The sequence below is a fragment of the Sander vitreus genome, chromosome 14 (assembly GCF_031162955.1).
Source record: "Sander vitreus isolate 19-12246 chromosome 14, sanVit1, whole genome shotgun sequence".
Lineage (NCBI taxonomy): Eukaryota > Metazoa > Chordata > Actinopteri > Perciformes > Percidae > Sander > Sander vitreus.
Window position 1 is genome coordinate 19,050,252 of NC_135868.1, and position 16,033 is coordinate 19,066,284.

General features: G+C 41.2%; 1 protein-coding gene across 1 annotated transcript; it reads left to right on the forward strand.

Annotated features, from left to right (window-relative positions):
• Window positions 1–8,128: 8,128 nt before the first annotated feature.
• Window positions 8,129–11,944, forward strand: evx1 (even-skipped homeobox 1). The gene is made up of 3 exons (XM_078267871.1): window positions 8,129–8,793; window positions 9,709–9,944; window positions 10,431–11,944. The coding sequence occupies exons 1-3, from the start codon at window positions 8,430–8,432 to the stop codon at window positions 10,956–10,958; spliced, it is 1,128 nt and encodes a 375-aa protein (XP_078123997.1). The 5' UTR covers window positions 8,129–8,429; the 3' UTR covers window positions 10,959–11,944.
• The last annotated feature ends 4,089 nt before the right edge of the window (window positions 11,945–16,033 follow it).

A 16,033-nucleotide genomic window follows, 5' to 3' on the forward strand; every position in this document is an offset into this window, starting at 1 on the left:
ATACTTCTCCGTTTGTGCTCTGTACAAAACAGCGCATTGAGTAAGGGATGTAGAAATGCTATAGAAAAGTAGAGTCGACATATTTCAAGTAATGCAATGTATTCATGTAAATGTTCCTCAAAACGCAGTCAGAAACAGCCTCCCTTTGAATAGCCCCATGCTAATTTCAGGTAATAAAGAAAATCTGATATAACCTGTTGTAGGTGAATATTTCAGACACTAGACTTCATATATTTGTACAATATGCAAATATAGAAAACAGCTATGTGTTGGCAGTGCGTGCTTGTTTTTACATATAGGAGGTAGACGCGGCTGGAGGCCAAGGTCAAGTTGAAAGTTGCTGTCTAGCCATCCAGCCTGTCGGGCTATTCAAGCTTTGAAGAAACCGTCTGAGCGCTTGAAAAGAGCGGAAGAGGGGTGAGAATTCCTGTCCCAATGAAAGCTATTGGAGGACATTAACTTTTACTATCATTTTGTTTTCTCCAGCGTTTATTCTCACGAACTAGTCTGTACCCGCTTCACTTGGGTGGTGCGTACTTCTGTATCCCAGCGTTGGACATGTAAAAGGAATGCTGTTTTATTTCAATTTGCAGATCTTTTGGAGGTGTTTTTGGCAGATACGTGTGAAAATGATCTTGATCTCCGAAAAGAGGGGACGGGATAGACGTGTGTGTGTGTGTGTGTGTGTGTGTGTGTGTGTGTGTGTGTGTGTGTGTGTGTGTGTGTGTGTGTGTGTGTGTGTGTGTGTGTCTAGTCTGTTGGTTTGAGTTTACAACCAGTCGCTCTCTGTCTATTCTGTAGGAAATGGAACTGGTGGAGCCTTCACTGGATTTGTTATCAGAGTTTCAAAATACAGCATGCGTTTCGGCCCAATTGAGTGCTTGCTATGGTATCTGCTATTCAAGGATACAAATCAAATAAGCACAAGCAGTCACTCAAGTGTGTAAAACACGCATGCAGACGTTTGGTTTCCAGCCTATAGACGTATAATGTTTATGTAAATCAGAAAGCGCTTCTTTGGTCTCACCGGTTTCATTTGATATGTCAAAAGTTAAACTTCCATTCAGTAAAAATCAACATACAATTAACTTAAATAACATGATACAGAAATTAAACAATAGCCTAATATAAAATATCACAAACTACACGATTTGAAAGCCTAAAATGATTACCTGTTAACAATAATACATGCCATTTACTGTTTTATACGGGCATGTTGTGAACCATTTGTTGTAGGCCTAGCACTGGGGGAAAAAAGTACTGTGGAACTTTAAACAAAACGCCGAGCAGAGGAGACAATGAAGGACCAAGATTGAAAGGTTGTGTGTGTTATAGCCACAAATATGTTGAAATGTACTTTATGTTTTGTCTGTTGGGGAGGTGCATCATTTCTTTTTGATATATTGAAAATACGTGGGACTGCATACTTGTTTATGTTTGTTATCTAAAGCAATTTGATGGCGTTAATGTGTCAATCTTTATCTAAATAACACACAATTATTATTTATTAATTATTAAATATCACGTTGTGTGTTTAATCAAATATGAAAAATAATAGCCTATTAAATACATGGCTTGATAAGTCATTAAACAGTGTTATAGCGCTTATTAGCCTACTTATTATAACAGGTGAGTGCGCATTGTGCAAACATGCAAGGATAGAATAAAAACAATATACTCTTTGGGTTCAAAATGGGAAATATCTTCATTCTTACATTTGCATTGCAAAGACTACTCGTTCAATATGTACTTTGTATTTAAAATGTTGCACTATTTCTCTAGTTTACAATGAATTAAACCAAGTGTAGGTATATGCAATATTCTTAATTATGTTGGAATATTTGTATTGCCTTCGCGAGGAGAAATCAGAGTTAAAATATGTGATTCAAACTATGATTCACAGTAGCCTGGATGTGTCTTGACGTTATCATACACCAAATGCAAAGTAATATATCATTCAGCAACATCATGCAGCAACAACTATGAGTCAGGGTAACTGTGTTCTGCCCTGTGGCGCTTTTCTCAATGTTGGCAAGTCAAGCTCAAAAACAAATACAGCGTTAATCGTTAAATGTTCCTTGTCTTGTTAGATTTGACATCATCTATTCATATTATAGCCACCGCATCAGGCCTTTTGTTTTGTATATGCTGCAGGGAGGTGTTTTCATTCAGGAATCATTTCTGTTTTATCATTTTATTCATTCAACAACAGTCCCATAGTAACAGAAAGCCCTCGCCAAGGTGGCCACTGGCGCATGTGGTCAGTCCAGGCAGTAGACATCTCAAAGTACAATGGATGGAGACACACACACACACACACACACACACACACACACACACACACACACACACACACACACACACACACACACACACACACACACAGGAGCGGCGCACACATTGTCCCGCCAAATAGATGCCCATTTCACCATAGAGCTACACGTATTACACACACTTGAACAAACACTTATTCATTGTTGACTTGGCACTGAATTCTTAGAAATCTGCAGAAAATGTGAAAGATAGCAATGACCAGACTGAATGATGACTAAAATAGTAGTTTATGCTTTAATTTCCAAGCGAGATAACCAATTAATAGTTCATTTAAACTCGTTCGAATTGTGATTTCGATATGGACCATCCCTGGTCTTTCTGAAGGATCCTTTGGAGGACAGGACTCCACTTTGGGAGTTGGCAGCACAGCCTGGAGGCTTTTTTCTGAGGTCATTATCAAGGTTTAACCTCCTGTTTGTACTGGCATCCAAATTAAAGAGAGAAAGAGCCCATTTATTCCACGGCCTCAGCTCCTGAAGCCTGGGTAAAGTAGAGAAATGTCTATATAAAGTTATGCTCGGCTATAAATTTCTATCGTTAATAGTATAAATCGTGTTATAAAACGGGCTGCTAAGACGAACTACATGCAGTCAAATTTCAGCCTTGATGGCACGTGTTTAAAGTAGACGGCTGTCAAAAAGTTGTCAAAACATAACAACCAATATGTTTTTGTGGTCAAAGCAGTGAACCACAGGGCGGTCACACACTTGACTTTTCCATATTTTCTGGACGGTCGCCTGCTGTGTGATTATGAAGGATTGCTTAAAAATAACAAAAAAAGGGCCACTTCTCACTCTCTCTCTCTCTCTCTCTCTCACACACACACACACACACACACACACACACACACACACACACACACACACACACACACACACACACACACACACAAAGCCACCTTAAAGGTCTACGGTTAACTGAAAAGTTTCACTCCCAAGGTGTTCTTGATGTGTGCTTTTGACTGACACGCTCGTTGCACGTTTCAATTTCTCCAGCAGAAGTCTTAAATGTTGCGTTAACTGCCTGCTAAAGTGGTAGACTGCGAGCTACATGTGAAATCATTTATTGGCATACAGGAATATTACCAGATATAGAGGTCTGCAGTTTGTGTCATTCACTGGCTTAAAACTGGATGTAGACTATGATGGATGGGATATGCAGGGGAAAATAGTGGCTCCTTTTTAATTTTGTATCATTCTGGCAGTAGTCTTTGTGCCATTCTGATCCTGCCTACAAATAACCAGACGGCAAATAGACATTCACATGAATGTTAAAACATTATTTAAGTAGGCTACTTGAATTATCTATTCTATGAGAACTATGGAGGCACTTTAGGCCTGCTTGTCTTATTACTATCATTATCGCTCTCATTATTATCTCTACCATATGTATTGTTAGTATTCGCAGCATTGGTGCTGCTGTTTCCTTTGTTGTTGGTAATTACGTCATTAATTAATTGTTAGGTATTATTTAGCATCATCAGATACGGTGTTATACAGACCCATCATCATTATGGTCTTGTGCTTTGTTCAGCCAGCACAAAGGTCGAAATAAAGTCCAGCTTTAGTCGTCATGTGCACCACAAATATAAGTTGCAAATCAGGTACATTAAATAGAAACCTAATGTAGTAACACGACTTTGTGTAAAATATGGTAATGCACTGGGGTTACACCTGTTATATTTCAGGTGTTTTGTTGTTACTTTATAGAAAAAAAAGATGTGTATAGAGAAAACTAATTCCGCCTCTTGCATTTTTACTTTAAATGGTAATTAGCAGCTGGCCTGCCTTTAAAGATGAACCCACAGAATATAGAAATGACACACAGCTCTGATCAGTCTAAACTATTTAACTGGAAAACTTTGTACGCATTTTGAAATTTGCTGTGAAGATTTTAATGCAAAATAAAACAACAAATGTTATTGCCTTAATGTTAATATTTTTGCCTGATTTGTTTTATTACTTATACAAGCATAATATGCTTCTTGGAAATGTTGCTTAAGTTCCTAATAAATATGTGATGTAGGCCTGTTTTGTTTTTGATAATTTTAATAAACACGTTCGTCAAATGTCGGCTGTACACCGATTCATTCATTCATAATGTAACATTACAGCAACGGGCCCAGACAATGCTGTGTTCAAGATGCAAATCTATTCCAAAAATATTTTTCCACTATATTTCCTGTCTGCTATTTACAACAGTCAACTGCGTCGTGGCAAACACTAACTTTTATGTCGAGATCGAACAGATTCAGAAACCTTCAATCACATGCAAATCCGTTGGATGCCATGCAGTCAGACAACATCAGCACCTGAATTGCACTCATCGCAAAACGCCTGTAATTAGAGAATAGTTCGCGAAATACGCACAGAAATGTCAAAATCTACCTATGGCCTAACGTCCATCAATAGCAGCTAAAATAGTAAGAAAACATATCCAGAAACAGTTGGGCATATTCTTGCAGATGACAGCAACACTCTCTAAAAATAAAACCCCATTTGCAACCAGACGGACTTGTAAATATCCCCTTTCTCAAAGATGCCAGGGACGCACCAACCAGTCTAAAGAATTACATGCACTCTTGTGAAACGCCAGGGCTTTGCACCTGGTGTGTTGCCTTGCTTCTGCTGAATGCCTCGTGATGTTTTCCCCTTTAATGGGGTAACACAGGCCTGATTTCAGTGGCTTGCTAAGCCCTACGTGTAATAGCGCGGGGTTTGCAGGATGGAGCAGGGAAGAGCGATAAAATCGGGTCTTACAGCGCAGTGATTTCCAGCTGTATAGTCATCAGGACATGTTTCGCTCCAAGGTCAGCGAGTTAACTCTCTGGTAGCTGCGTCATCCTGTTTCAAGGCCAAGTTGAAGCAACGGAGACGGGAGGGGCCACGATAATAAAGGAGAGGCTAGATATTTTCTTCCAGGTTCTGACTCCTTGGGTAAAACCAGTGCACCTCAGCCAGCGGCAGACTGAATATCCGCCAAACTCATTCATGCGCTATTCTATCACACGCTGAACAACTTTTTGTGCTAAAAGCGAATATTCTGGCAGCTCGGCACTGCCAAGGCCATGGATTGGATTACATGCGTACTGCGCAGGCTCCATGGTCAAGTTCAAGTTGGGCTGGCTAGTAAAACTGAGGGGCGCATTCTGCAGTGTCTGCCGCGGGGGCGCTCCCCCTCTTTGATCTCCCCCTGCAAAACGAGACACTGAAGCAGAGACTGCAGTCAACGTTTCTGCACTTCTGCCACCAAGAATGTGCAGGGTTTGGATTGCGTGTCAAAGATACGTGATGCATTGCATGGTCATTCCTTCATGTAAATAAGGGAATAAAAAATGTTCCACAATCAGCAAGCTCTCCAAACCCATTCGCTGTCCTTCACTATCTAAAACATACACAATATAAGTGACACTACTGTAAACCCGCAAGGTCATTTATCTGTTGCGCAAAGTGTTATCTCCAGATGATCACAAGATCCCATCTGCCCCGTCAACGACCCATTGCATAACTCCTGGAAAGTAGCAAAACCATGGGACCTTTGCCATCTTTGGACGGCATGGTGACCCATCTTTATGATTTTGAAAGCTGAAGTAAACAGTCTCTAAAAACAAGGGGAATGTTAAGTCTGCCAAAGAATGTGCCCATGCAGCCACAGACGTAATTTTGCCTAAATCAAAAAGCCAGGGTACGTTATAACATACACACTAAATACCGGCTACACAAAACATCTTAAGAAAATGTACAAGATTAACCATATTTTTCACTTCATGTATACTCATTATAACTAAACAAAATAGGCAATATAAATCAGCAGGTAAGTTGCAGGAGCAAATTAAACAAATTCAATTTTTCTTTTTTTCTATTGAGTCACGGATATATTTATGGTTGAGAAGTTCCTTAAGTGCATTTCAATTAGTTGGTTATTCCTTAACAATGTGCAGACTGATCTTTATCTACTGTGTTCTGTCTCCACAATTAATATTCGTATTCTAATTATTTAAATGCCAGGGGAGTTTACGTCACTAAAATAAATTGATTACAACGTATTTAATATTTAATTTTATATTAAGTACCAGATTAAGAAAAAAAGTAAGTTTATAATAAGTTAATACTTTGCAAGCTCAAACTCCGATGTTATAGTATTTTCACACTCAAAAAAGCATCAACATCAACTCGTCATAGAGTGAGGGGAAAAGAGAGAGAGAGAGAGAGAGAGAGAGAGAGAGAGAGAGAGAGAGACTTTTTCCTTTGCTAGCCAGATGAAAGAGTCGGGGGAGAAAGCCAAAGGAATTTCCCTCAACTCCTCAGCTGGCGGGCTGGGGGAGGGGGCCGCCGCTGCCTCTTCCCTCATTCGGACAGGCGAGGGCGCACAAGGACAGCGGAGGCTTCTGAAGCTCCACAGTCTGCCTCACTCTCCTCTTTTTGAGACCACATGACTCAATCTCTCTACACAACATCATGGCCGTCCAAGTCCACCACCATGCTCTACAGCTGCCGAGTCTGATCCAGGATCGGAAAAAAAGGTTGTTTCTAAGAGACATCATTAACCCTGCTTAAATACCTGAGGACAGAGAACAGCAATGCACCTGACCATATATTTCATTATAAGTCATAAGTTAAGGTGAGTTAACAGGTGCATAGGCCTATTGCTAGGCCTACTGTTCCCAAATACTTGCTATTGGATATATTGTAATATTTGCTCCCGATTAGTGATGAAGCTTATGAAGTTCAAAGAAGTGAACAACTGTCAGTCAAATGGCGCTCCTATGTTTGGTATATAGGTTGCAAACTGGAGTGAACTCGATCACAGCCTGAAGAGACCGTACACTCAAAACAGTGGACATTCTGTGCACTGCATCCTTCAGTTAAATATCAAGCATATCAAGAACCTATATGTAATACAACTTAAATCCACATTAGGTCCCAGTATATCTCTGTTTCCCACAGACACAGGAAGTTAATGTGGTAAATGAATCACCCCTAAAGGGGATACAAGCCATATACAGTAACTCTTCCTTTATCATTGTTCAGTGACTTTTTAATGAAAGACAATATAGCTTTCATTAAGCCCCAGAAAGAATTTAAAGCATCATCCGTCACTATCTTAGTTGAAACACTGTCACAGTAGCACACCGCGTTATATTCTTACGGGTTTAAATGTGTGTGGGTGAGTGGCACATTTCTTATTATGTGCAAATTAAATATGTCTACATGGTGTATAGGCCTGCATGGTAATAATAGGCTTTACAACTTCTTTAAGAAGTTACACAAATAATGGATTCTGCCTGTGTTGTTCTACTTCATGACTTTTAAGGCTCCATGTCAAATGGCCTCTTATCTAAACTCTGACCGCAAGACTTGACCTTTGAGGACTTTACTTGACTCCACTTTAGGTGGAGATGAGAGAGGCAGTAAAGACAGAATGGGGAGATTGGAGGGTGTGGGGTGCACTAAAATGCAATTTAATAGTTTATTTTGATTGATAAATGTTTTCACTCTATCAATGAGGATAAAATGTATTGAAGCTCAGAATTTTTTTCCTCATACATATTTTGTAAATCTAAAGAATAATATAGATAGATATAGATATAGATATAGATATATAGCTAGATAGATAGCTATAGATAGCTAGATAGATAGCTAGATAGATAGATAGATAGATAGATAGATAGATAGATAGATATTCATAGCTGCTAGTTGTGCCCTGACACCCCCCACCTCCATCTCAACGCTGCCTTTGCTCCGTCTGTTTACCCATATCCAATCAATGCGTGTCGTCATCAGGGGCGGGGGGGGGGCATCATGACGACTGGCCTATTAAGAATGACAGCTCTGGAGGAAGAGAGAGAGAGAGGGTAAATGGTGATCCCTCCCAGAGCTCCCTCTGCGCACTCTGGAGCGCTCTTCTCTCAGGGTCAGACCGGATTGCATCCCCTCTTTTCCAGAAGCCTATCCTTCTCCTTGGGACTCAACCCCCACCCCCCTCACCCACCTCCACAATCACTACACACACCCCTCCAACCTGAAAATCATCGCCTTGGTTTGCACGGCTTGCACTCTCCCGCGAAGTCGAGGTTTTTTTAAGTCGTGCTTGTGATGGAAAGCAGAGAGGAGATGGTGATGCTGGCGGAGGGAAGTCAGCTTGGCAAGAGCGGCTCTAATTTGTCGGGAGCCGTCGGGAGCCCCGTGCGAGAACCGCAGGGGAAGCAGGGCCACAGAAGCTGCCTGAGCCCCGGCGCTGCGCCCTACTCCCGGAACAGAGCGGAGGTGGTGATGGAGGAGAGCGCACGGAGGAATATGTGCGCCGATATGAAGCCAGTTGGCACGTCTTCCTCCGGAGAAAGACACCGAAGTGATCATCCCCACAAAGACGGCAGCAGCTCTGACACCGAGTCGGACTTCTACGAGGAAATTGATGTCAGCTGCACGCCTGAAAGCATGGACTACCCAACAGCTAAAGGTAGGCTGGGAGCTGCATGGCACTGCGGGTTTTCTGTGACTGCGTGGTTGTGCTAATGAAGTTGATTTGAATGCCAACGTGGATTATGCCAATCAAAAACATCAGTATAAACAAGGACGTTTAAAACATGCATTTATCACATCTAAAATGTACAATTAAATCGAAATTTTAAATATATCCTCAATGAAATACATTGTAGCATCAATAACAGCAGAATATAATTGCAGTCGGTGATGCACAGCTGTTCTGTCAAGTGACTGGAAACACGCTGAGGTGACACCCACAATCTAACCAGGCATTTTCCCCTCTGAGTTTAACAATGAGTCACTTGTACAAAGCAAATCAGCCTATATTATATTTACTGCACGAGGAAGAATGCAGGGTTTTATGTAAATCACAAGCAAAAACGTGAAGGGAAAGCCACTAACAGGAATGTGTGTTGTGTTTGCTGCAAATGTGTTAGATCCCACACAGTATATTTAAACAAAAATATTCATATAAATACATGGATATTTGTAGCTGCTGTTTACCTCAAACCAAAAGGATGGCAAGGGGACAAGCGAATGATAACAATACAACCTGATTATTCATCATTTTAGTCTGCTAAAATGGTTCAACATATCAATATAGGCCTCTGGAAAATAATATTAACAATACAAATATTAGCAGGTAGTTGTTAGGACTCCACAAAATGAAGACCCGAGCTATATGTCAGGAAGGCCCTTAATAACTAAAGTGAAACACTGTAGTTAAAATAATGAATTTAGCCTACTACCTCTTAGGAAAACCGCTTATTAAATATGAAACGAATGGTAAGGTGTTTTGTTCCATTTAAATTATTCTGTTGAACGTTTTTTTATTTTTTTTTATTGTATGCTAATTATATCTGATTCATTATTCTGCATACTGATTCAGGTCGAAATGGGGATTCTCCGGGTCACCCGAGTGAGACTGGTGCTGACCCGTGTAACATGGTCCCGGGTCCGGGCTCCCTGTCGTATGCAGCGGATCAGATTCGCCGGTACCGGACAGCGTTCACCCGGGAGCAAATCGCACGGCTGGAGAAGGAATTTTACCGGGAGAACTACGTGTCTAGGCCGCGGAGATGCGAACTGGCGGCCGCCTTAAATCTACCTGAAACCACAATCAAGGTAAGATTTGTCTCGAAGGAGCAGAGCAGGCCTCTAAATGTGCATACCGGCTCACCTTTTGTGAGCTTGTACTTAGAAAGTTCCATCAAAACAAGAGTGCCGCAAAACTGTTGTGTTTAAAATAAATGATTCCCGTTTTAGATATACAGAAAATACACCACATAAATCCAGCCAAAGACCAAGAATAGCTCATAACCAACTAGTGAGAATTTATAACCTGCAGCTAACCTTTCACTGGGAGCAGAGGCCTGGATTTTAAAATGTATTTTTCTTCAACTGGCACAAGAACAAATCAAAATTGTAATTGTCTTGTTTACAATAAAATGTAATTATCCATACAAAATCCAAAAACTCGCTTTAACCCAAATTCTAGTTAGTGCGTAAAAGCGGAACTACTGAGCTACATTTCTGCTTTTGTTATTGTTGTTTGTCTTTGGCTCAGTGGGCGTTGTGGTTAATATTTGACTCGGTGTGTCTCTGTCCCAGGTGTGGTTTCAGAATCGCAGGATGAAAGACAAGCGCCAGCGTCTGGCCATGACGTGGCCTCACCCCGCCGACCCGGCCTTCTACACCTACATGATGAGCCACGCGGCAGCCACGGGGAACCTGCCCTACCCCTTTCCATCCCACCTGCCGCTACCTTACTACTCCCATCTCGGTGTCGGAGCTGGCGCGGCTCCGGCTGCCACCCCTTTCTCCAACCCCCTGCGCTCCCTTGACAGTTTCCGGATGCTGTCTCACCCCTACCAGAGGCCGGACCTCCTGTGCGCTTTCAGACACCCCTCCCTGTACCCGGGTCCGACCCACGGCCTCGGTCCCGGAGGAAGCCCCTGCTCCTGTCTGGCCTGTCACTCAAGTCAATCCAACGGTATCTCAACCAGGCCATCGGGTTCGGACTTCGCTTGCTCCCCAACTAGCAGGACTGACGCTTTTGTCACTTTCACGCCATCAGTGCTCAGCAAATCCTCATCTGTGACAATAGACCAGAGGGAAGAAGTGCCTCTGACCAGATAAAACCAAATCAAACCCGCTCTTGTTCTATATAAGCCTTTACCATAAGCTTGTTAACCTAACATATTATATGATCAGGACTGAAACAGCATGAAGAGATAGTCTGTAAGCCGTGAAAGCCAGTTTAAACTTTGGGCAAGATACTTAGCCAGATCTTCAGCTGACGCACAACGGATCTCTAATTTCTGAAAAATAATAATTTCATTGCTGAAATATGATGGCATGGCCACAAAACCAGATTTGATTTTTATAAGATTCATTTGATGTGTGAGAGAGGGGGAATCCAGAGAAGCTTTTGAATCTCCGTGATGGATTGCGTTACGGTTTTTATCATTACATTTCGTCTCTTTACGCGTTCACATCAACCTACATGTATTGTTAGTCACGCGAGAATGATGCTTTCCATCTCTTTTTTTAACAAGGGGATTTGACTGCGGCCGTCTCATTATAAAGCAGCTCTCCACAACGGGGCCCTCCGCGGCGGCCGGGCCGAAATGTGCAGATGCTAGTGAAATTAGTAAGTGGTGTATATGTACGAGCCGGTGAATTTTGAGTGTTGAATTAATGATAATACCAGGAAGGGATCGTTACTGCCAAAAGGTAACAAGGCGACGGGGGAACGGATTACTACAGCCCTCACGGTTTGACGAGGGGGGAAGAGAAGAAAGAGGACCCAGAAGAGGATGGAGAGAGACAGAGAGAGGACAATCAAAATGAAAAAAAAATAATAATAATAATAGTGAACATTTTTAGGCCATTAAACATTCTTACAGTTAAGGATATAAGAGCAAGATCTTATAGCTAATGAAAATGTGATTAATATATGCCTATAGGCCTCTTTTTAAATATTTTGTCTTGCCTTGCACTGCTACAGTGGCGCCAGTTTAGTGGCATTGTGTGGAGAAAGCGGGCTAAAAAGTGACTGATTATGTTGTATTTTATATTTTGATTGTTTTGTATTTTTATTTTTTTGGTTGTTTTTGACTTGGTTGTCCTAAACGTCTAATTTGCAATAAACACTGTCAAAGAATCAATGGAGTAATGGAGTGTTTGTCTTCTAAATACATTTATGATTTATTTGAATAGCGAAGATCCCGAATGCAGAGCTAGGGAATGTCTTCCTAAATGTTTCTTCAATGCAAGACAACACAATAAAATCAAACAAGTTTTACCATACTCCTTCGGGTCATTTTATTTCGTTTGTAGGCTGTTAAGGATTTTCTATACACACAATTGGTCTACCAGCCCCTGCAATAATAACACTAATTTTGTTCTCAAGTGGTCGGTGTCAAAACACCAGAGTGTGACCTCGTATCTCCTGATGGGACCGCTAGATTGACCGTGACAGTTCAGTGGTCCCCGGGCTCCGCTAAAGCCACTCATATTTTATCTGCGACCACTTAATAGACACGACAGAATTAGTTGTCTGGAGATATTGGAAATGCAAAGAGATCGATGATTCGTATAGAGGCCTGCCACCAATCAGCGGGATCTTAATTGGCCGCGTTTGACCGGGGCTGCGAAAATTAAGAGTTTTCTGAGCGTAATTGGCGAGGTGCTGTGGCCCGCAGAGACACACACAAATCACGTTTTAAAATGGGGTTTTACGTCTTAGATGGGAGGGATCAGAAGTTATTGCAGTAATGTCCGGAGAAATGGCTGGCATCAGCATGGGCCTTAAAGTCCACCTGGCAAAAAATATTGGCCACATTGTAGCTATAATCCAACAAGCAGGATTGCATTTAAACCATTTATTACTATACTATAAATAGTGTACATATATGTAGTATAGTATTTTAGAATACTATCCCTCCAGTCCACCGTTATAACAATAGGCCTAATTAGCAAAGCACATGCATAATATCACCTCCATGAACGAATTATGCGCCCACAATGGAAAACCAGACACCAAAAATGTCTTATAAAGTCACTAGATATTAATCCTCCTCTGATGCTTTTTGAGGTAAAAGGTTCATCCTAATCAGACAGTACTGCGCACACACACGCAACGCACCGATGAGCCCTCCCTCACCCCCTACTCCCTCCCGCACTCGCGTTTGATTGATGGCCTTATTAACTGGAGTTCTTGTAAGTGTGACCGAGCTGATTAAAATGCATATGTTTGGAATAATACACCGTTTAAGCCGCCCGGGTCGGGGCGAAACCACAAGGCAGATTTATGTAAACTATCAGCCGGTGTCTTTAAGCCTGATAGGCACACGGGTCATGCAGGAAAATGTCTTTTGGTTTGTGCATAATAAAATCGTACCATAAAATAAAGATAAACGGATGAGGCTAGCTGAATATTCAAAAGGCGCAGGGTCTCCAAACTTCTGGTTTCATAGCGGGTTATTTTTAAAGCTTGAAGGTGCATTTCATTTGGTTACACAGGAGCAGCAGCACTATACGATCATCTTCTAAACCCGCGTCACACTGTGCCAGAATGACACATTAAAGTGAGGCAAATTACAACCACATTTACCCGGCCACGCATATGGATCTCCATCTCCCCTCACTGTATAAACTGAATCCTCAGAGGCCTAATCCAGCATCAACATGCTATTTAATCGCTGAAAGATTGCGTATGACTGAGCTTCAAGATATGATGGGCTCATAGATTGCGCACATAACACCAATTACATCAGCCGTATAAGATCCTATTAGTGAGAATTGGCTCAGGGCTCCCCAGCTCCCACAACTAACACAAAGCATTTTGATAGGGGCGGTGTAGTGCAGCTGTCCACCGACAGCAAATTCAAAAAAACACCAAATGGATCTGCTGCTGCTGCTACCGCTGTTTAAATTGGATTACATCCTAATTTACAGGCCCTTGTCGTAACGCAAGGGGCTGGCGGAGGCGTGGACGGACCAATCACACAGTAATGATGATGAATGGGAGATTAATGCGCATACAAGGAAGACAATTTAAGCCTTCATCTGTTTAAATAGGCTTCCAATATCATTTGCAAAAGGGGGTCACGTTAAATCAATCGGGGGACGCGTGAAAGTCGTTTTCGGCAGCGTCTTTATCAACCTTATTTACGGTGCACCGGAGACAGCTATATGCAGCTGGAAAATGGAACGGCTGCTACGTGCTTATGTGGCATACAAGAGAAACAACAACAGAGCAGGATGGGTTCACGATAGGTCTATAAAAGGATCCACAGAGCAGAATGGGTTCAGGATATAAAATGATTCTCTTAGTTGTTCAAATCAAGTGAAGCCGAAGATGTTCATCAGTGTTTCTGTGCACATTAATGCTAAAATCAACCTTCTGCACTGAAAATGTACATATTCAATCCAAATAAACTCACAATGTTGGTTTGTTGTAACAGAGGTTTGGTGTAACATGAATTGAATGGAGGGAGAAAAAAAAACGGAACACTCAGAAGCATATTTGTGTCCACAACTCCAGCAAATCTGGTTTTTGATTGGGTTCATTTAGGCAACTGGGGGGAATTTAATAATGTATCCTACTTCACCAAACTTCTAGGTGAGCAAAGAGGCTACAGTCTAGCCTACACACCGGGTTTCAAATGCCTGTTTTTGTTTCACAATTATCTTTCCTATATCAGCACACAGTGGTTAATTATCACAGTTCATTGACTACACTATATCATTAACATCCTTTGTAGATGTACACTTATGCAAACCTTAAGACTATTGCAACGCTACACAATTTATTTGGTAGGCCTGAACCACAATCTTATACGCGCCAAAACAGTATTTTGGCGGCCAGATGAGCAAATAACTTTCACAGGTCGGACTTTTACCTCATCTGAACGTGTTGATGTAAAGTGGTAAGAAAACATGAAGGAAAAACAATATACAGTAATAAGAAAGTAATGTATGCTTACACGTGTACATGGTGTCGGATTGGCCAGTGGTGGCCGCTACTTCACATCTGAAATGTTCCAACTGTGGCATTTCTAGTGTCGCATGTGACATGGAAACAGACTCAAACCGAGTGAAGAAACTAGCTGCCTTTTATCTATACCCCGCTGCAGGTAAGAAGTTGGAAAATACCAAGTAGGTGGGGCATAGACACCAGAGAATCAATATTTACTACAACAACAAAACACGAAATATAGGCCTACGCCTACACACTTTGCATTCAACTAAATGTTTCTATAAGTTCAAATTCAAAAAGTGATGCAAAGACACACCGTAATAAGACAATTCGACGCTGTCTTTGCACTATACCCCCCTACTTATTAATGTGGTCTGCTCCTTGAGCTTTTAACCAGGTCTGTGGTCGTTTAACAGGTGTTTGCCCCCGCACCTCGCTGCTGGGAGCACGGAACAGGTAGCCTATCATGTGTGGGTCGTCTAGTGTTTTCGACAAAAGGAGAAAGTTGTACACTTCATTTTCAGTTCTCAAACGAAACAGCAATGTGTAAAATGCTTAGCATAAAAAAAAAAAAAAACAAATAATTGAAAATCAATATCTCTATACAATGAATCAATCCTTTATGCATACAATGAGGTAGGCTTGGCAATTCAATCAATTGGCTATCAATGATCAATCTAAGGTAATAGAGCCCACAGTCTCCATTATACAGATCAATATATCTCCACAAAACATATTTCATGTTTTTTTTTTAAGATGTCTGACTTTTTTCATGATGGTGAAATTCAGTTACCTGCTGTTTCTACAGCAAGAAGGCCCATTCAGTCTGCAGCATCACTTGCTTTCATTTGAAGATCACTGTTCTTTGTCAACTTTAAGCTAAGGATTATGTGACAAATAATCACTACTTTTACATTTATTTTGAATGTGGAAGAATTTGAGATTAAGTGTAGTCAGATTTATGTTGTGTATTAAACGTATGTATTGCGGATGAATAAATGGTCTGAAATAACTGTATAGCTACAATTATATTCTGAAAGGGGAAACTATCCTTTAGCGAGTCATAGCTTTAAAAACATGCATATTAAAGCATGTTGGGCAGCAGGACCACTGTTGTTGACATGCAATTGTTTGTCTGCACTAACGAGAGAAAATAATGCTAAGATGTATCAAGTAGACTAAGTTACAAAGCTTTGTGCATACACGTATCACAAAGTTGTCAATATAT